The sequence below is a fragment of the Epinephelus moara genome, chromosome 16, assembly GCF_006386435.1.
Source record: "Epinephelus moara isolate mb chromosome 16, YSFRI_EMoa_1.0, whole genome shotgun sequence".
Lineage (NCBI taxonomy): Eukaryota > Metazoa > Chordata > Actinopteri > Perciformes > Serranidae > Epinephelus > Epinephelus moara.
This window is the reverse complement of record NC_065521.1, coordinates 33,871,568-33,893,491: the sequence shown is the minus strand read 5'-3', so window position 1 is coordinate 33,893,491 and position 21,924 is coordinate 33,871,568. Positions and strand designations below refer to the sequence as shown.

At 44.3% G+C, this 21,924-nt stretch overlaps 1 protein-coding gene across 1 annotated transcript; it reads right to left on the bottom strand.

Annotated features, from left to right (window-relative positions):
• Positions 1–877: 877 nt before the first annotated feature.
• On the bottom strand, positions 878–21,502 carry map3k12 (mitogen-activated protein kinase kinase kinase 12). Its single transcript, XM_050065035.1, has 14 exons — positions 21,226–21,502; positions 18,147–18,670; positions 11,862–12,045; positions 11,562–11,753; positions 11,296–11,454; positions 9,526–9,684; positions 9,217–9,325; positions 8,904–9,013; positions 7,789–7,905; positions 7,571–7,705; positions 6,741–7,464; positions 6,583–6,650; positions 6,117–6,414; positions 878–4,204 (listed from the first exon to the last, which is right to left on the bottom strand). Exons 2-14 carry the CDS (start codon positions 18,607–18,609, stop codon positions 4,049–4,051), a joined length of 2,874 nt encoding a protein of 957 aa, XP_049920992.1. The 5' UTR covers positions 18,610–18,670; positions 21,226–21,502; the 3' UTR covers positions 878–4,048.
• Between the last annotated feature and the right edge of the window lie 422 nt (positions 21,503–21,924).

The following is a 21,924-nucleotide window of genomic DNA, read 5'->3' as shown; positions in this document are numbered from 1 at the left end:
GACATAGCATAGCTCTAATATGCATCAGTGTGTGACACTTTGTTTACCATCACTTGTGCGCCTTCATTTTCTCTCCCTCCTTGTATGCCGGTGAACTGGAATTATGTTTGAATAAAAGAAATAATGTGACAGTGTGATTTAACATGTAGAGCCATAAATCTTGCTCTGCTTTGCCCCATTACTACTTTTAAAAGTTGGTTTTATACACTGTGAATGGCAATGAAAATTTTATTATGGGTACTTGAAAAGTTTTGAAATTTTGTCTAGGGAAATGTGGAGGAACCCTGTTGTCAAACTCAGATTTTTTTTAATAACCCAAAACATAGCCCCATCTCTTTTTTAACATACAGGTTTTTTTTACACAATATATTATTTATGTGTTTGTGTTTTGTAGTTGCATTTTGTATATTATGTATATGTACCTGCATTTTATTCCAAGCTTTTCAAAAGGAAATGCCCACTTGGCCATGAGCAGAAAGCAGTGACCGAGGTCAGAGCTGCAGTACATTAAGTGAAAGGCTAAGTTCAGATTTTTTGAATTGGGGTCACATGAGGTACTCAACCACAGTCAATGTAATATTCTTACCACTTTTCCTTCCCGTCAGATGGCCCTTTGTGTTGGGGAACTGTAGCCCTGATATTGCTCTCTTCAAAGCCACCAGACTCCATTGATACACAGAAATTTTACCTTGCATAACACTGGAGTTGCTGGCGTACCGCTGCCTCAGTCGGTTGGTTAGTTTGTGTTATTGTGGGGAATCTTTTATTTAAACGTAGCCGTATGAAAGTTGTGAGTTAATAAACGACACTGGAGCAGTTCGGACATGCTTAAAGTCATTGAAAATAGTCATTTATTTCTCGTTCAGCTGTCTTACGATGTGATGCAGCAACAAACTGTAGCTATGACACGACCCATCTCTTTAAACAAACATCACACTTTCTTTTTTTTTTAACCAATACATTATTTATTGTTGCTCATAATATTTTGCTTTCGATATAATTCCTATGTTACAGGTACAATGTGCAATGCTGTATAAAAACAAAACATTTCTATTCAAACCCAAAGGATACTTACTGTTCTACTAGTAACCACCACAGAGAAGTGCTCTATTCCTTATCTGGCTACTTCTGTAGTTATCTTAAAGGGTAAAAGGGACAGCTGAGGTTTTTTATCAAGCTCGTCAACATCGTGAACTACAGGAGTCCTTTTGGTTCGTTACTTAAAGGAAAACAACGCTGATTTTACACATCCAGATGTAAAGGGCGGGTCCATCTGCTCTTTTCTAGATCTTTCAAATGGAAACACCCAATCAGGCGTTAGCAAAAAGCAGGGATGTAGAGCAGAGAGCACTGAAAGGGTTAGTTTGGATTTCTTGAGGTGAGGTTTGAGGTACTTATCCATTGTTAGTGCGATGTCTTGACTGCTTTTCCTTGCCGTCAGATAGTCCTTCCCGACGGGGAACTGAAGCTGGTATCTATGCTTTTACCTGGCAGAACACGGGAGTTGCTGGTCTACCGTTGCCTCGACTGTGAAGTTAGTTTGTGTGATTATGTGACTCTAAGATCTAAACTAACGTGGCGTCCACAGCAGTACATTTTTTTGTTTCTGCACTGGTTAGGGGGTTAGAAGAGCTAATTTGGAAGATCAATGACACACAATTCTCAAAGTAGGCTTGGCTCAGTCACAAAGAGGCACATTAGGCGGGCTACGTCATCATGCAGAAACCCATCAGGCAGAGTTATAATACTTCACCTGGTACCCGCTGGGTAACCTGCAAAATAGTTGTGGGGCATGGAAATGTGGTGGGCATATGGTGAGAACAAAAATAACCATAGGTGCCTGAGCTCAGCAGCTTCTGCCTGATCCAACAACTGTATCTCCTGGCAGACTGATTAAATATGCAGAGGATGTTCGACACAACATTCCAGAGCTGAGGCTGCAGCTGACTGACAGCAACAGGACAGTTACTTTAGCTATGTGGACGGATGATAACCTCAAAATCGGCCATCTTTGTGTCACTTTACATTACAACAAGTGGGAGCTGACTGAGCGAGTGCACATCTGCATGGCACAGTACATTTTGCAAAACGGAGTATAGACATGATCACACATGCACGCAATTAACATTGGTGAATGTTTGCCTTGCGTTCACTTCTATTCAAAGGCTATATAAAACATTCCGTGGCAAAGCCTAAGACAATGGAAACTGGACTGATAACATCATATTTCACTGTATTTATTAGCAAGCTAGCTCTCTGCGGTTGCACACCTGGCACCGCCTACATTCAGAGTGAATACCTCCTCAGCAAGTGATGGACATTCCCCTGCATTCGCTCATGTGACCATGTCCTAACGGCAAAACGGTTTGTTTAATCATGTGTCAGGTCGCGGGACTTGTATTAACGGATGAGGGCAGATCTGGTTTGGACGGGTAAGTTACAATACCGAGGTTTGGGGGTGATGGTTTGCAAAACTGGAACGGTGCAGGTCTTTGACGTCAAGTCACACGGGAAAACGTTTCAAAAAGGGCTCAGGAAAATAACATTTTGACGCTATAACATACTTACATCGACCAAAATTTGAATATTCGGATTTGAATTCATGAGGAACCACACTGGGGAGCTACAGAACCATTTTAAGACTAAAATCTAAAAATAATGGACCCACCCTTTAAAAAGTTGTATAAATCCTTTTGTGGTTTTTATACAAATAAACTGCCTCATGTGATGTAATTTGAGTCAGCCTTGATTTGGTCTGAAGGAGGTGTGGAGTTAAAAAGAAGTGAATTCACTTGACCTCTGTAGCCCGCTGCTCGTCTCTGGCTACATATTAGCTGCCACTAGCATAACACAAACTGCATCTCCGACACAACTATTGTCGGTTGGGTTGCATTGTGGGTAATGTAGGCACCTGTTATTTAAAATGAGGAAGAGTGTGTGGAATACAACAGATGATATCTCTGGTTCTGCTGCATTTTTGTTTCTTAAACTGCTCACTGTAAAGGAGTGTAATGCTAAACAGGTGGAGTACTCTTTTACTGAAGCACCTTCAGTGGTGTTTTATGCTCAGATAATACCGTGGTTATCAGTGCTAGTGCATGTCAGAGGTCGTTTGTATGAACACACTCCCTTTCAAATGTACATCCGACTAATAGAAGACATTAAAAGTCAATCATTTGAGTGAACCCGCAGGTCTCCCGTCCTGTCACAAATTTGATAAGCTTGATAAAAAACCTCAGCTGTGTCTTATGTGTATTTGAAACTCAGTAGTAGGAGGGTTAAAAAAAATAATATATCACCTACTGAGAATCCTAATTATGCATCATGATCGATGTCTTGGTGAGATTTTCATTCCTTTTTTTTTTTTTTCTTGAGTGCTGACATTTATTAACAAAAGAACCAAAACAAAATAACTGAAGTAATACTTTCAGGATTAAAAAAGTGTAAACTTTCACAAAATATAAAACTGACACATTCGAACCATAAATTATAAACATGTAGTCATGCATTTGTTCACAGGGCTGCATACCGTTTAGTCTTACATTTTTATCTTACAAATAAAATAAAGTTAGATATTTCTCATGTGGTATGTAATGGATATTTACATTATTATTCATTAGTATTTGATGCATTAGTGTGTGGAGTATCATGGAGGATGCTCCCAGAGTGAGGATTAGAGTGTTTAAAGGACAACGAGTGTGGTATCTTGTGCGTGCGTGTGCGTCTGTGGAAGGGTTTTTGCTGAACTGGAGCAGTGGCCTAAGGTTACCTTGGTAACAGTTTTGCCTAAAACAAAAACCCTACTGAACTTAAATGACATTTATCTGATGTCACAAGCTGCCAAAATATCTGATGTCAGGTTATGACAAATGTCCTATGTCATCTGATGTAGGTTTGCCAGCCAACAAACTTATGAGACACCATAAGTCAACTTGTCATAGTCTGAGTGTAGTAGGTGTGATCCTTCATGACAACAGTAATGTACTGCACTGACAGATTGGTGTACGCCTGTGATGGTAGCTGGAGGGCTTTACGAGCGTCCAGTGATCTATGGAGGTCCCGTGTGGGGCGCCTGTGGAGACCCCTGATAGGGTTGAGACGGCGACACCCACGCTCCAGCACTGGGAGGACGACTGGGCTCTCCACTTCCTGACTGATCCAGCTCAGCACTGTCGCAGTCGGAGTCATCGCACAGGGCCCGACTCTAAAGAGGGAGGGACACGGAAAAATGATGTCATACATGATCTGCAGCAGACAGTCAGTGTGACATCAGTGTGAAATCAGATCCAGTACCAATACAACAATGTAGAAATACTCAGTACAGTAAAGATTCTGCTTTCAAAATCCTGTTTAAAGGGAGAGTTCATCCCAAAATCCAATACACAGGCTTCCTTCTGTGCAGTGATGCAGCTGGCAGGTGTAGTTTGGTAGAAAGAAAATAGTTCCTACATGAAACTGCTCACAACAAGGTCTGTGGATTATCTTAAGTAAGTGGGTCATGATTTCTGTAAAGAGACATTGCTGTCTAATTTTTAAAAAAATGTTTTGGCACTTTGAGCACCACAAGCTGAGTGCCATCTAGTTCCATAACTTTCAAGAGAAGACAGACATCTCTATGACCGGTATCTCCAGCACTGGGCAACTCACACCAAAACAAACTAGACTGATAAACAGCACCACAGGTAACAGAAAAAAATATCTATTTTTGATCTTGGGCTGAACTGTCCCTCGTAGGGATGCACGATTATATCGGCACGCCATCCATATCAACTGATAATGGCTTTATAATGAAATATCAGAAGCGATCAAAACCTTGCGTGGAGAACGGGAAATGACAGGATACACAGAAAGGCAACCCAGGCACTCCAAAAATATAGAAAATGAGGAAGGAAATATTAAAAAGTCTTTATTGTAGCGGCTAATTCATTAAAAGAAACAAGATGTTTCGACCACTGCAGGTCTTTGTCAGAGTTTTAAAGGTTTTTACGTCTGTTACAAATTTCTTAAACCACCATAAAGTAGATAGATAAACTGGTGCACAAGCATCCAGAAAAATGAGGTATATTCAGTCAGAGGATTTGAGCAATAGAGTTGCATAATTTTTCATAATATATGGAAATATCGATATCGGGATCGGTTATTGTCGAGCTGTTATATATCGGCATATCGGATATCTGCAAAAATCCAATGTTGTGCATCCCTGGTGCCTTTAAGTGCTTTCGGCAGAATTCAGATCCTTTTCTTGAGTAAAAGCACCAAGACAAAAATGTAGAATGTAGAAGAATTCCCTCAGATCATTGCTATTATATGAAATAATGTATAATTGTATCTCTTTGGTTGTAAGTGTGTTTTTTAATGTCCAATGTGTAAGATTTGGGGGGATTTAGTGGCATCTAGTAGTGATGTTTGCAGACTGCAACCAGCTGAAACTTCTACGCGTTAGAATTCCTTCAATTGTTCAGGAGGTTTTTACCAGGAGCCGAATTATCCGCAGAGGTCTCCTTCTCTTCTAAACAAACACAGCAGGTGATTAAAACCAGTAAGAACACCAAATAAAGCAGTTTCACATTACAAATCAGTGTTTCTTGCACCTAATTTTGACGCCACCTGCATCAGATGCCCCTGAGTAGCTAAACTGTGGGATAAAATATCTAAATGTCTCTGTGATATACAAACCAAATATCCAACCCTCTCCATGTATTGCTCTATTTGGAGTCTTACCAGTGAGGTCACCACTGTCTGGATCCCAGTGTAGGGCAGTAGCCTAGCTAGGGTTATTCTGCTTAACTGGAAATCCCCTGACACTCTACCATTAAGACACTGGGTTAGAGACCTATTGATGTCTTTGAGCTTAGAGAAGATCAGATACTTACTTAAGGGCAAAACTGACCTGTTCTCAAGGATTTAGGACCCTATGAAGCTGACTTAGTGAATGCTGCCTTTTAACTCCTCCTTTTTTGTCTCTCTCCCTCTCTCCTCATTTAATTTAATTCATTATTGTCTTTGTTTGTATTATATTTTGTCAACTTGTGAGCCATGTATTAGGTTGTTGTTTTACCTCAGTCTCAGATGACTCAACCTGACACATGTGATCCTCTGTGGAGGAGCTGCTTTACCTCATTGGGATTCTGCCCAGCGTCCAGCTGAGCTTTGGCCTGTCCCAGTGCTCCGTCTCTCTCTGACAGGCCGTCGGAAGCCTGCGCAGGATCAGTGTTGTCCGCCGGGATCTCCGACCCCTGAGAGAGGAGGTCGTCGCTGCGGTCGTCCAACCTGTCGTCTGTGTTGGTGCTGACCACGTCGGGGGTGCCGCTGTGGGAGTGGTCAGTAGTGTGGCCCTCCTCACCGTCCGACACCGAGAGGTTCTCTGAGCTGAAGGTGGACACCGACTGGCACTTGGTGATGCTCGTCGGACGTCTGGAGAGATTAAAAACAGAACTGGGTTTAAATTCAGTGAATTAATGTTGTAAAGCTATGATGCAAATCAAAATGATTCTTTGTTCTCTGAATAAATCAGTGAATCTGTCAGAGAGGGAAGATGGCTTGAGGGAATTTTCCAATGACGAAGGACAGCAAGTTACTCACCGTCTCCGTGGTAACTCAACCTCACTGTCAACTTCACCCTCCTCCTCTTCTGATGACACTCCACGCCTCTGTAGTCAGAAACAGGAAAGATGCACGAGTGAGAATGATCAAAGCATTACCAGAGGAACACTGATGAGTGCGTACAAATATCTCTGTACCTGTTTGCGTGTGATAGCTGCCCTGTACAGAATGGCTGACGGAGTGAGGTGCTGACTCCCAATCCCCCCTGATGCCCCACGGGGCAACCTGACAGCTCCAGCTCCCTCCTCTTTATCCTCCCCATCATGAGGCAGACGTGGCGATCCAAGAGACCCTCGCCCTGCTGCCGCCCCCCTCCCACACGGCGAGTCTGGGCTGCTGGAGAACGGGAACGACGCAGCATCCTCACTCGGCGTGTCACTGCGCGGAGGGGTTTCTGTGAGATCATCTAGACCAGCTGCCCCCGCCTCTGATCCCCCTAACCCTGCAGAGGCACTGAGGCTCCCCCCTCTCTCCAGCCCGCCCACAGAGGGCTCCCCTTTCCCCTGCCCCTCCGCCTCCAGCGTGGTGCAGATGAGGTCAGGGCTGGAGGAGGATAGCTGCCTCTGCTGCTGCTCATGGCTGAGGCCTCGCAGGGCTGCAGAGGGCTCCAGGAGCTGCTTGGAGGTGTTAGTGGTGGAGCTGTTAGCCTGGGCATTTGTGTCCCTATTAGGGGAGGATTGATTCGCCTTAAGTCCAGCCAGGTCCCCACTACTGCCCTTCCCAGGCTTGCGATGGCGGGTCTTTACCCTCCGAGACCGGCTGGGAGAAGTGGAGCTTCTGTTGGGGCAGGCTGGGATTGTGACTTGCATCACTGAGGAGTCCATTTTGGGAATGATTACCTCAGACTTGAGGATGTCTGGCCTGAGGAGTAGGAAGGATTAGTCAACAACTACAATCCACAGCCCTGATGAATATTCATTTCAGCATCAATCTTTCATCAAATAACGACTGAAATGAGATCACACACCTCTTTCCCGAGGGGAGTTTCTGTGGGACGTTTCTCTTCTTGATGAGTTTGTCCATGGAGTTGGAGGAGCTGCTCTGCCTGGAGCTGTGATGCTTAAACAAACCTGGATACTTTTTATCCAAAGACTGCTCTCTCCTGAAAAAAAGACACCAAAGTGTAAATGCACTGTGGCTTATTAATACGTAAAGAACGTATACCCAGTGTGTTCATGGATGTACCTCTGCAGCTCTTTCTCTTTGAGCTCCAGCTGCAGCATGACAGCGCTGAGCTCCATGTAAAGGTTGTTTGCCCTCTCCAGTTTCCTCTCATAGTGCTCACGGATGTCCAAAGCATGCCTGAGAAGAAAAGAGGCTTCTGATTACCGGCATTGTGCATCCGCATGAGAGACTCCGAATCCTCCACAATAGACATGCACTCAAGGCACTTATTTCATCCACATGGGCGGGCAAAGGAATGACACAGAGAAATGGGACACGGTGAAAGTGGCCTCATACATGTCAGCTAACATAGTAAAAGTACAATCATCCACTGGTTGCAACCATAAGCTGTATATAAAGATGGACGGCATGACAGCTGTCTAAAAGCGAAGCCATAGCATCTCAATCTCCCCCTGGTGGCTGGCTGCGGTCATAAACATCGCCTCCTCCATGTTTCTGTCATTTTAGGTAGTCCTTATCACACTGGTGTTTGTTCAAGTGTTTATTTTCCTATAACTTTATTTCCATTTAGTCATTTGATGCTATGAAACACTGGTATGACATTAGTGAGGACGGCAGAGAGGATCAATGGACAGAGTGCCACTACCCTCTGTCCAGGAACTTTTTCAGAGTCGATGCAGGAACAAGGCTCTGAGCATCATCGGGGATCCTTCACACCCTCTCCACAGGCACTTTGAACTGCTGCCATCAGGCAAATGCTACCGCAGCGTCAAGTCTAGGACTAGTAGACTGCTTAACAGCTTACTCCCACAGGCTCTTAGGATGCTTAACAGTTAAACTGGACTCTCCATTCCCTGCACCTTATACATACTGCACGGCACCACACATGGTCACTCACTCTTCATCTTTAATTCCCCGCGCAGATGCACTGGGACACATTTAGAAGAGAACCTGGGAATATCATGCTGGAATGATCAATTTTCATCTTGCTATGTATTGCAGGGATACTCTGGCTTGAAATGATGTCAAAAGCGCAAGACAGCAGCCTGTATTCAGGTTTCATTTTTGTACAGTAGGAGGAATTGGAGACATGTCGTTCATCTTTACATACAGTCTATGATTGCAACTAATCTGACCATATATGTGAGATCCAAAAATAAAAAACAAATCCAGACCTGAGCTCCTCTCTGCGCCGATTGATCAGTTCCTCATCGAGCCGGTGGAGACAAGTACCCTCAGATTTAATCTTCTCAAAGTGCTGTTTCACCTCTTCTCGCCATTCAGCCTGATGAGAGCACATTTCTGTTAACCAGCTCCGTCTCGCCAGAGCTAACTTTAAAACCACTTCTGTTTTGCATGGCAGCTAAAGTCTGGACGATGTGGGTGCCTGTGTATTTGTCTGTGTATTTAAATGTATGACTTGTGTGTCTTTTGGTGCTTCTACACATCTTCCATAGTCAGACAGGGGCTCTGAGGAAGCAACCATACCTGTGACTTGAAGTACGTCTCTTGCGGAGTGGACAGCACATCAGCTGACGCTATATCCAGATGAAGAAGTATCTGACGGAAAGAGGGCCTATTCCTGGGTTTACAGTTCCTGCAAGTCCAAGACAGGGAAGACAGCTGTGCACATTTACAAGGCACTGTAAAATCAATAAAGTCCTTAAACCACAGACTAACGCCTCCCCGTGCATCTACTCTTAACTCTCACTTCTACTCTAATCTGCTCATTTTCTGCCTCTCTTGTCTTCTCTGCTGCGCTCATTATGTTTTTCTCCATTTCCAGGCATTACTCACCAGCACTGTCTGAGGAGGATCTTGAAGCCGTCCGGGCAGCTCTCAGGTACGGGCAGCTGGAGGCTGTTGTTTCCCACACCCCAGATAATGGCAGACGAGTCCACGTCTTTGTAAGGGATCTCTCCGGTTAGCATCTCCCACAGCACCACTCCAAAGGACCTTAAAGTTAAGGGACAGTTCACCCCCAATTCAGAAATACATATTTTTCCTCAACCTGTAGTGCTATCTATCAGTCTAAATTGTTTTGGTGTGAGTTGCAGAGTGTTGGAGATATCAGCCATAGAGATGTCTGCCTTCTCTTGACTGTAATGGAACTAGATGGCACTCGACTTGAGGTGCTCAAAGTGCCAAAAAAAAATACATCTAAAAAACTCACCAGCAATGTCTCTTTCCAGGAATAATGACCCGTTTACTCAAAATAATCCACAGACCTTGTTGTGAGCAGTTTCATGAAGGAACTATTTTCTACTACTCTAAACTTAAACTACACCCACCAACCGTATCACCGCATAGAAGGAACCGTGCATATACTGCTAGCTTACCTAGCAACACTGAGCTCAGCCGAGGAGGACGCCATTAATGTTTACATCTCGCACTCTAACAAGCATCTCTCGTCAAAGTAGATGCATGCTTCCTTCTTTGCATTTGTAGGTGCCAGCTATTGTTATTGTAGTATTTTGTATTAAGTTTCTTTGCATGCCATATTTGGTCACTTATGAGGATGTGTCACGTGGTGTTGGTGGTACGTCAGCAGCGGTAGTAGTAAAATCAGCTGTTCTTCACCGGGCGGTTCTTATGAATGAACTGAGAGGGTGAGGGGGGGAAGTTTCTTCAGGAAGGTGTTTCACTGTTTGTTTTATCAGCAATAAATATGTAAAACGCAACATCTTTGGAGCGAAGATTTATTGACATGCCAGCGCGTCCGGCAAGTTTTTCCCCTACTTAGCCTCTTGGCGACTATATTTTTGCTTTTTGGATAGTCGCTCTACAGCATTGATACTGTTGATGGGTGTAGTTCGGTAGAAAGAAAATAGTTCCTACATGAAAGTGCTCAGAACAAGGTCTGTGGATTATCTTGAGTAAACGGGTCGTGACCTGTAAAGAGTTTATTTTCCTTGACGGAAACTATGATGAAAATCTTTTGTCAACAACCTTTTTTCCATGACAAAAAGGAGACGATGATGACCTAAAAATGGATACTGATTATAAAAACCAAGATGAAATCTATGTTTCATTTTTGTTGACGAGACAAGACGTGATGAAAATGTTCGTGGTCAACTATCGGATGTTGAAAGCCAAGAACAGCCATGCTTGTAATTATCTTCAAATGCCGCATGAGCGACAGACTGGCAAACTGATCTGTAGAAGGACACATTGTTATTGAGCTTTTAAAAGGTATTTTTTCAGGCACTTTGAGCACCACAAGCTGAGTGCCATCCAGTTCCATTATATTGGAGAGAAGGCAGACATCTCTACAGCCGGTATATACAACACTTGGCAACTCACACCAAAACAATCTAGACTGATAAATAGCACTACAGGTAAGAGGAAAAGTATGTACTTGTGATTTTGAGGTGAACTGTCCCTTTAAGGCAAGCTTTATTCTATAAACTGTTAACTAACCATATTGATACAATATCTGCTCTCCTACTGTAGTACAGTACATTGAGATAAATGCTGAATCGCTGCAACCAGTCAAGAAAAAAACATGCTTATGTATTTGTAAAATAGAAAAGATCAGTGTGTGAGATTGTTAAATGTCAGACGTACCAGATGTCCACCTTTTCCGACACTGGCTCATTCCGAATTACTTCAGGAGCCATCCAAGCTACGGTGCCGGCAAATGACATCTTGGTGCTCTTGTCACTGAGCTCCTTTGAAGTGCCAAAGTCTGAGATCTTCACCAGGTCATCATGTGTAATCAGCATGCTGCAAAAGCAAGATTACATCAGGTTACATGGAAATAATAAGGAATCGATTATAAATGTTCAGGTTTGGTGTTGGATGAATCTCTCATGTTGAGTTCGTGGACTTACTTTGGGGACTTGAGGTCTCGATGGATGATTTTGTGGAGGTGCAGGTAGTTCATGCCACCTGCAATGCCCATGGACCAGTCAACCAGGAGGGAGGGGGTGATTTTACGGCCCGCCCTCAGCACCTCGTACAGCTGGCCTTGGGCACAGTACTCCATCAAGATACAGTAACAAGGAGCCTGGGTGCACACGCCCCTGGAAGACAGCACGGCAGTCAGATAACACAGCACAGAAAGGGAAAGCACGAGAGAGTGATGCAGTTAGACGCAGGATGACCCTGCAGGATACTGGGAGTTTCCTCACTTGAAAGTGATGATGTTGGGGTGCTTGAGTTTGCGGAGGTGTTTGATCTCGGTCTCTTTGATGTCCCGGACTTTCTTCACAGCCACGTCTTCTCCGTGGAACTTGCCGAGGAAGACGGCCCCCTGTGCCCCGCTGCCCACCCACTGCAGGTCGGAGATCTCCTCAAAAGGGACCTCCCAGGACTCTAAACTCAGACCAACAAGTCCACAAAAAGAAACTCAATGAATAAATGTAAAAGCATGAAGCGTTACACAGGATTTAAGTGGAAATAGCAACGTTTGGGCTAAGACTTGTCATTATAACATAAATGTTGATTGCCTAATGTAATGGCTATAGAATAATGACACCATCAGCATTTAGATTGGTTCCCTATAAGCCTCGCTTTTACTATCTGCCACTGGGTACCATCTCCCAGAAAATGAAGGCTGGATTTAAGGCACAAAGGAAGTGCATCAACCATTGTGTTTCAGCACATGTCAAGGTATGGCAATGTGACATGACCTCAAGGACTTCCCATGCTTCTGAAAACTGTTTTAACAGACACAGCTCTCTCACATTCACAGTGCTTAATGCTGCAGGTAATGCACGACGAGAGCAGTGAAAACACCTTTAATTGTTTCTATCTTGGCACGTATGTCAGCACCATGGACAAAGAGCATGCAGCCATTTGTTTAGACTTCACAGAAAATAAAGAAGTGCACTGAATCACATGCTGGAAGTTTCAAAGACAAAAGGCAAATAGGAACAAAACAGGAACATTTATTGTAGTTTCAAAGTGAGCACATGGCTATGGTTCTTTCAGTCATAATAACATGACTGAATTCATTCGTTACCGGAGATTAAGACACCTAAAATTATGGAAATCGTTTGTAGAGGCAGTTGGACACTTATCTAAAGCAGCTTGGCAAAGTGTTTCCATAACATGTGGTCAAAAATCATGGAGGAATGAACAAGTTAACTCGCTCATATTCACTGATGGCCATCTTGTGGACCCGTTTTATGTGTTACGCATTGCTAATACGTAACACAATCACAAGAACACGTGCAAATGCTCAAAATGTGCAATATATCTCTGTTTACCCAGGGAAGATTTGTGGAACACACGTGATCAATTTTGAGGCAATACCGGGAAAATAATTCCTAATTTTCAATTTATTTAAAAAAAGAACTGAAGATACACAATTGACGCTTATGCCAGTGCACAACCAAAACAGGAAGAGGATAGCACTGTTGTTTTCCGTGGTAGCTATCAGTAGCTATCCCCAGTTACCAAAGAGTATCAGTGTAAGTTCTTTGCAGGTACTATCCCCCGTAGCGGAAATAGTGTACGATGGAACAACTGAAGTAAATGGACTGCACTTGTATAGCGCCTCTCTGGTCTTCCACTCAAAGCGCTTTTCACACTACGAGTCACATTCACCCATTCACACACACATTCGAGGCAGAGGCTACCTTACAAAGTGCCACCTGCTACTTAGTTTTTTAACACACTCACACACCGATGGGACAGCCATCAGGAGCAAATTGGGGTTCAGTATCTTGCTCAAGGATACTTTGACATAGTCTGGAGGAGCTGGGGGTTGAACTGCTGATCTTACGATTAGTGGACAACCCGCTCTACCTCCGAGCCCTGGCCACCCAAAGACCTAACTGTGGAAACACTACCCAGAAAAAGAAATAGAGCCCTGTTGCTGGGTTCTGAGGAAAACAGAAAGTGAACTGGATGTCTTTGCATCAGCAGCGCCAACAACAGTGCAGAGAAACTGCATTAAAACTGATGTTTACCAAACTTGAAGCTACTTCACAATGACATTTGATAAAAAGAAATTGCTTGTCAAGGTGAAACTAGCTTCAAAAAGTGGTTTAACTTTATCCAAACCACATCATGGGAAATGATTACAATCTTAGCCTGGAGTCTCATATTGTTACACAGAGGTACAAATGAACTGACGCTGAGAAAAGTGTGGGCCAGCCCTCACCTCGGCAGCCTGAGGATGTGTTGTGGAGAAGATAAGGAGCGATTGTTGGGTCAGAATCAGGACAATGCTAACAATCTTGGGAAATTTATAGTATTTGATTACAGACACCTTGGCTACAAGGTGACAACTGCAACTGCGGCCAATGAGCTGTGGCACTGTGCCATATTTTACGGCAAAAAACATAATGAGAATACTATGAATATGTAGTTTATAATTAACTGCATAAACTACATGTCCCAAAGCACATGGCATTAATGTAGTTAAACTGACACCCTGGTGCAGTGGTTAACATTGTTGCCTCTCAGCATGAGGGTTACTGGTTCAAACCCCAGGGTGGGGGAGCCCCTCTGTGCGGAGTTTGCATGTGTCCCTGTGTCAGTGTTAGTTTTCTCAGGGTACTCCGGCTTCCTCCCACAGTCCAAAGACATGCAGGTCAACTGGTGACTCTAAAATTGGCTGTAAATGTGAGTGTGAATGGTTGTCTGTCTCTATGTGTCAGCCCTGCGATTGTCTGGTGACCTGTCCAGGGTGTACCCTGCCTCTCGCCCGATGTCAGCTGGGATAGGCTCCAGCCCCCCCGCGACCCTCAAGAGGATGAAGCGGTTAGAAGATGAATGAATGAATGAACTGACACCCAAGTAGTTAAACTTTTAGTTGAACTATATGTAGTTAACTACTTCCTAGTCTGAGTGGGCGGAAGTTCGCTGCATAGATCAGCCTCTCATTGGGCAGAACGAGCCACCCGCTGAAGTCCCGCCCTACCACCTCCGGTTGCAGTTTTCAACACGTCCTTTACTAACTTTTGCGGTGTTTGATCTTGTGGGGATGTAGCCATTTTTCTGCCATGGTTCGCGTCCTGTAGGCGTTATTTTTGTGGGCGTGTTACACCAAAACCTGTTTCCCCCCGGCAATATTTTTGCAAGCGCACCATTGCTGTGGCACCACCAAGAACGATTGTGATTGGTTGAAAGAAATACAAGCAGCTGGGGCGTTTTTTTCTCCAATCTTAAAGTGAGAGTCGGCCCAGCCAGACCTTTCTTTTCTTGAGAAAGGTCTGGTGTGCGAGACTAACTACTTTCCAACACTGGCCAAAAACAACACTACCTGGAAACGCTAGGAGGGAATGAAAAGTTGCCTATTTCCACTTTGACACAGGCATTGCAACAGATTTTTTTAGCAGCATTCTTTGAGTAATGACTTAATTTATATCCATCATACACTGCAAAGCCTCCAAATGTCAAATGCATGCTTGCCAGTTTGGGCCGGGAGGAATCAGGGGGCTTGCTGAGCAAATGCTACATCCACGCTACACATTAGTATGGGCTGGCAGGACACCATTGCGTCATACAAAGTGCCTGCCATGTTCAAACAAATGGTATATTGATAACTTATCCAGTAGAGCATTACAGTTCCATCCAGAGATAAGAAGGGAAACAACAATCCACTCACAGTCTAATCTGTCTGTCATCTGTCACACTGACACGACTTAAACGACTGTGAGAGCATGGTCGCTAAAGAGAGACGAGCTGGGCAGAATAAAAGAGACAGGCAGATCAATTCTTCATGAGGTCCACTGAAGTGTCGAGATCTCTGAGGGGCTGCTGCAGCCCAGGCAGATGCACATGATGCTTCCCCTTGGCCAGCTGTGAAAACTCACTGGTGCTGATGACTGTGAATGAACCGACTCATAAACAAAGTGATGCTGCCAGCAGGACACGGAGGCAATGAAAATAATGAGTTCTAGTGTTGGAAAATTAAGTAAACCTACCCAAGCGCGGTACATAAATTCAATTTGAAGTGATTGTAGTTTAGTATTTGTGTTTTCCACTTCTTTATGCCACTACTCTCAAACATTTCAGCAGTAAATATAGTAGATTTTACTCCACTATGTTAGCTGCAGTTACTTGATAAGCTTAAGAAATACAATGAATTGTCAAAAATTACCTGCGACCCTGAACCAGGACAAGCAGTTATGGATCAGGAATAAATAAATGTTTAAGATTAAACCAGTGATTCCTAACCTTTTTGGCTTGTGACCCCTCACAATAAAGCAGTGTGGCCTCATGTCATGTTGCAGATGTCTGAGCTTATAGTACCACCAAAGAGACATTTCCCTTCTAAACCTCTCACATGGTTCATTTAAATAATAACTGAAGGCCCAAAGATGTAAAATCATCCAATATTCAACAAAAAAATTTAGAAACAACTAGTGGCAACCAAGGCCAACTGTTGCTTTGACTCACGTCACCTGTGTCCCAGCCAAAAAGTTGCACCTGAACACACCACAAAGACCACAGCCAATGGCCAGCTAGCACATACATTCTGTGCCTGTGTACAAGAGGATAACTTAGTTTATTTTTCTGCTTGCTTTTTTGTTTGTTTCACCTCATTGTTTTAACTGTATACCCATTAGTTAGGACTTTCATTCATTCCCGTAACCACTTATCCTCTTGAGGGTCGCGGGGGGCTGGAGCCTATATCCCAGCTGTCATTGGGCGAGAGACAGGGTACACCCTGGACAGTTTAGTTTTTGTCCCGTTTGTTCTTATTGTTTGTCTTGTTCTTATTTTAAATAATGACTTTTTGCTGTTCACGTGTCCCTGTACCTGTCTTTTCTTGTCCTGTAATCACTTTATTGTGCAATTAAATAAAAACAGAGGAAATGACTCTCCATACCAGCAGGCAGCGGTAGTCTATATTTGTCATTTAGAGAGGGAAACCTGAGGACCAACAGGTTCAATTCAAGACGCAATTTAGCCATTTAGCACATTAACAACACAAGGATCAAAGAATATTTACCATGCGCTAACGAACAATGCCACAAATGATTACAGTTTCTGCTAGAAAGCTCAGTGGCTACAAATATAATCATACCTAATTTAACAAGTTTGCTTCGATCTCACACCCTCTTTAGTCATTTGTTTACTTTCCTCACTTCCGTTTCTCTTCTTGTGCACTGAGCTGAACTGCCATGATTCCTCTAACTGACAGGCTCCACTGTCTCTGACACTGATTCAACACGCTGAATCAGCTGAGAAACAGGTGACAAGGGCCGACTAGTGCCAACAGAGCGGGGCACGCTGCAAAAACTAGGGCAACAGTCAACCTCGAAGAGCTAAAAACTACCGTTCCTCAAATGGCCACTTGAGGCTGGCACCAGAAACCAGTCAGTCCTGATAGACCACCATGTTAAAATGCCCAACTTTACAGCAGAAATAAACAAGTTTACAGCCTGGTACAAAAATTATTTTGGCCTCTACATCTAATTTCAACATTCATGACAACTGTATGGGGCGTGAATTTTTATATAACTCACTGTTTACATTTTATTAAGGCTTAAAGTTACACATAATTAAGGGCAGGCTGCTTTGAGTGACAAGCTCTGCCGATAGTGTCTTTGACTTCTCAGTCAGATCCAGTCCTCACTCCTCCACAGCTACAGCCTCTTACCCAAATACGGTCACTTCTGGCTACAAAAAAATCAAGATGGCGACGGCCATAATGCCAAACTTGAAGCTTCAAAACGGGAGTCCACAAACCAATGGGTGACGCTATGGTAGCCAGTAATCATCTCATGACCCCTCACATTTATCTTGTGACCCTTTAGAGGCACTTGAGTCCAAGGATGGGAACTACTGGACTAAACTACACTTTTAATGAAGTGGATAAACTCTCTAACAGCTTCTTATGCATTGATGCATCACTAACAGTCTAATAAGGTACTGTGTAATAATATATCTGTCACAGGTGTATTTTTCTCTGCAGAACAAGTAGTTTAACTTTTGACGCTTTGAGTACATTTTGCTAATAATATCTCTGTGCTTGGGGCGTCGGTGGCTTAGTGGATAGAGCAGGCGCCCCATGTACAAGGCTGTTGCCACAGCGGCCCGGGTTTGACTCCGGCCTGTGGCCCTTTGCTGCATGCCATTCCCTTTCTCTCTCTCTCTCCCCCTTCACACTCTGCTGTCCTATCAATTAAAGGCAAAAACGCCCAAAAAATCTCTTAAAAAAAAAATCTCTGTGCTTTTACTGAGGTAGGATTTTAAATGCAGGTGTATTTTTGGAGTGTTGTATTGGTACTTAAATAAAGGGTCTGAACAGTTCTGGAGTTGAAGCTTCATCCATGAGCTTAGATTTATTTTCTATAGTGCATCTCCATGGTTACGAAGGCACCATAATAAATCATGTAGTGAATGGATGTCATGTTTGAGTCACAAGATTTTGACTTTGTTCTGTGGTGTTTATCCAAAGCACAGCAGAGGGTCATGTCAGATAGCACAGAGGTGAAACATTTACTGTCACATACCTTCATGGCTATGTTTGTGTTCAGTGGAGTAGGCCTTTCCAATCATGGTCCACACTGGCTTTAGGCAGCCAAACAGTCCCTCCAAAAAACCTCCACTTCCTGATTGTAGCCGAATGTTCTCCGACTGGCTCCTGACGGCACCAGCCTCTGGACTGTGCCCCGCCTCGGCCCCGCCGCCACACTGGCAGGCCTCATGTTCATGTAGTTTTAGCACGCTGTTGTCAAAGTGGGCTGAGGGTCCATCACTGGGAGTGGGGCTGCTGCCGCCCGGCGCCCCCGGTCCACCGGTGTCGATGGACAGCACGTTACGGAGGACACACTGTGTGGGGGTCAGGTCCGTTTCGGGGGTGCAGGCAGGGGTGTCTCCATCGAGTCTTCGATAGGGGGGCTCTGAGATGGGGGTGCTGAAGCCTGACAGGGAGGGGGAAGGGGCACGGGGCTCATGGATACAGGTCCCACTCATTAGGGGTTTCCCCAACACAGCAGGTCAGGGTGGATGGAGGGTGGAGAGATGAGACGTACGCCTGAAGAAGAAGATTTGTGACAGGAAATGCATTAGAATGATTTATAATCAGCAGCCATATTCCATATTTGTGTTAACAGTATGTTTACTGCTTCTCAAGCTACAAACAAGTGTGGATTAACTTCAGCTCAGGACACAATGCTGGAACGACTGCTCCCTTTACCTCTACCAGCATGGGCGGATTATAAGACAATGGGCCTCTGGGCACAGGCATGCAAAAGGCCCCACCACCTCTCTGACATAGGAGAGGACACACAGACTTTTTGTTGTTGTTGTTATGCATCTCTCTGTGGTTTTGTGTATCTTTGTACTCATTTTGTGTCACAGTCATATTACATCTCTTGTGTTTGCAGTCATTTCTGGTTGTTTTGCCCCTTTTTGTAGCCACTGTTTGTCTCTTTGCTGCTGTTTTGCATCTCTTTGTAGTTGTTTGTGTCTCTTTGTTGTCGTGTTATGTTTGTTTTTGGTTATTCTAAGTATCTTCCTGGTCAGTACATGTCTCTTTGAGTGACATTTTGCAGGAGGAGGCCAGAGGAGACCCTGGTCCTGTGCCTGGTAGGCCCATTTAAGCATATCTACCAGAGATGTGGACTTGAGTCACATGAAGTGAACTCATGTCAGACTTGAGTTTGATGACTTTAGACTCAACCTGACAAAATCAAAAAAGACTTGGACTTAATTCCAACCTTTTGACTTGAAAATACTTGATACCGTCCCCCAAGCCTAAAGATTTAAAAGTATGTTATTCTAAAAATGTGCCACAAATCAAATCATTTCCCTCCACTTCTTGAATCAATTAACATTAACGCTTTTCATTCCCAGCAAGTCGACATTTAATTCCCCAGATTCACTTTGTTTGGACCAATCCAACAGCCAAGGGCACAACTTTTGTTTCAACATGGGGGGGCACATATTAACTGGGGTATTTGAAGGTCCTGCCTTCATAAATTTCCTTGTGAATTTTTAGGCACCTAAACGTGCCTTTTCTGCATCAATTTATGTTGGAAATGTCCTGCTACTTCCTGTTTCTACCATGTGTAGCTGCTTCATCTTCATTCCATTTCATGGCAAATAGCAACCATTGTTTCTGAGGTTGCACACTGTCACTACGTACTTTACAAGAGACAATGCTGTGTCAATGAGTCGTGCTCGAAAGAAAAGTCCTCTGCAACTTTATTCTTTTTACTGGAAGGGACAAATGCATGTGTTGTAAGTACTGAGGGGGGCATGTTCCCCAAAATCTACGCATGCTGACAGCATCCTGGCAAGTTGGTGGAGAGAACCATGAAGAACTAACGTTATGGTACTTAACTCCAGTTGGGGAAAATTAGATGAAAGGTAAATCTGTTTGTGCAGAGACGCAACAACAAAGTTTAGTCTTTGGGATTTGCCTGTCTTGACATGGGACTTGAGTGCAGAGACTTGACTTGAATTGTGACTTGCAAAATAAAGACTTGCTCCAAACTCTGACTTCTACAGTCTCTTTTGATCCTTCAAGAAATAACTGAAGTTTGCATTAACTTTTCTTTTACTCAAGCAATGCAAAACACCACAACAGTGGAGTCGTGCTGTGAGTTGGGCACCTAGCCAGTCCCCCAGTTTAACCACTCCATCTCCACAACCAGGTCCTGTCTGAATCATGCAGGGGAGCCTCATCTCTCTGTGTGTCTACAGCATGAATGGGAGAACCAGCCTGCCCAGTGGAGCCATCACCCGGAGTGGAGATGGGCTTTATGAATGAATCTACCAGAGGAGGTTGTGCAGTCCACGGCCAAGGCTGTCACCTGTTCTTTAAGTGTCCCTCTGAGGGGCATCAGCGTGTGACAACATCACAGCAAAGCGACTCAGCAGCTCCCATATGTCGCTCGTCATGCATCAAGTGAGGAGCATTGTGTGCATCTGAAGAATATGACGAATTGCATAACCGCCTCGGTGTGGATGTGTACGTACGTCCGTCCGTCGGTCCGTCCGTGCGTGCATGCGTGCGTGCGTGCCTGCATGTGTGTGTGAGAGAGAGGGAGAGAGAGCACATGTACCCAATTCACATATCTTACACCAGCTCCATTTCTTGTACTGCACCACTGCATGAGAGGAGCCACGACGACTGAGCGAAATGAGAGCGTGAAAAAACGGGCAATAAACAAGCACCGGGCCTGTGCGAAGGAGCAGTGCACACACACACGCACACACACACACAAACGCAGGAAGATCAATCTTTAAATAACCGAGGATGTGATGATGACACTCAGCAGCATCATAACCGACGTGCATGAATTGCAAGCGCCCGATGCCTACTATGGTCCATGCCAAGTCAAACTGCCGCAGCGTCTCAACATTTACTCAACGTTGGCATCAACACACATATTTCGTAATGTGCTGCAAAAATATGATTTTTCCAGCATTCATCGACGATGATTGGTTTCTTGGCAGCATCAGTTGAGTGGTGCAGTGTGAGTGGCGTGAACGCAACCGCACCAAGCACCGAGCATCATACCTCACCGTCCTGTGGTACCTGATTTTATCAGCATTTAACCGGATAGTATGACATTCCCATACCTTTCTGCCTGCTTGATGTCGCGTTGTCAAGTGAAGGGGTGGGCTCGGCTTGCTATTTGTCGGCGATAATGAGCAGATCGTTTGTTTCTTCCTTCGGTCCTGGCTCTCTGTGGTCTCTCCAGCCGCTGGATCCACGACTTTCACGTTACCGGGATGGATCCCATCGGGCAAATTGTGTTATCAATAACCGGGGACCCATGCAACGTGAGGCGCGCTGGGTTTTTTGGGGGAGGGAGCTGTCTCCTTCCCAGTGCTGAATTGACGTCACGGAAATGCGAGTTGCACCACAAGGGGGCGCTGCAGTCACCCTCTGCAAACACACACATACACACACAGAGGGGAATCAGTTTTCTATAATCACATCCATTATTTCCAGTCCCAAAATGTGCCCTTTTCACTGGTTTATATGTTTAAGCTTCAACTAGGATCCCACCCCGTGTCCTCCACCCTGCTGCTGCTGATGTGTCCTTGAGCAAGACACACCGGTCCCCGCCGGCTCCAGGGAGGCTGCTGTGCAACTGACCATGCGCTTTGCCCTTCCTTCCCTGGTGAGGATGAAGAGACAGCATCATTATCTTAGTCATAATCACAGATCAGATGCTTTTTTAAAAATCTTTTTACTCTGAATACTTTGAACCTTTGCTCAGCCCATACTATATCTGCACAGTCTCTGTCCAGCTCCTTTATTTTAAACAGTTA

Excerpts from the sequence above, each read along its gene's own strand:
- map3k12 (XM_050065035.1), bottom strand. The coding sequence starts at position 18,609 with ATGAGTGGGACCTGTATCCATGAGCCCCGTGCCCCTTCCCCCTCCCTG. Across the intron at positions 6,415-6,582 it reads GTTGAGTTACCACGGAGACG|ACGTCCGACGAGCATCACCA; the intron begins GTGAGTAACTTG and ends TAATCTCTCCAG. Across the intron at positions 4,205-6,116 it reads CTGGGCAGAATCCCAATGAG|AGTCGGGCCCTGTGCGATGA; the intron begins GTAAAGCAGCTC and ends CTCCCTCTTTAG.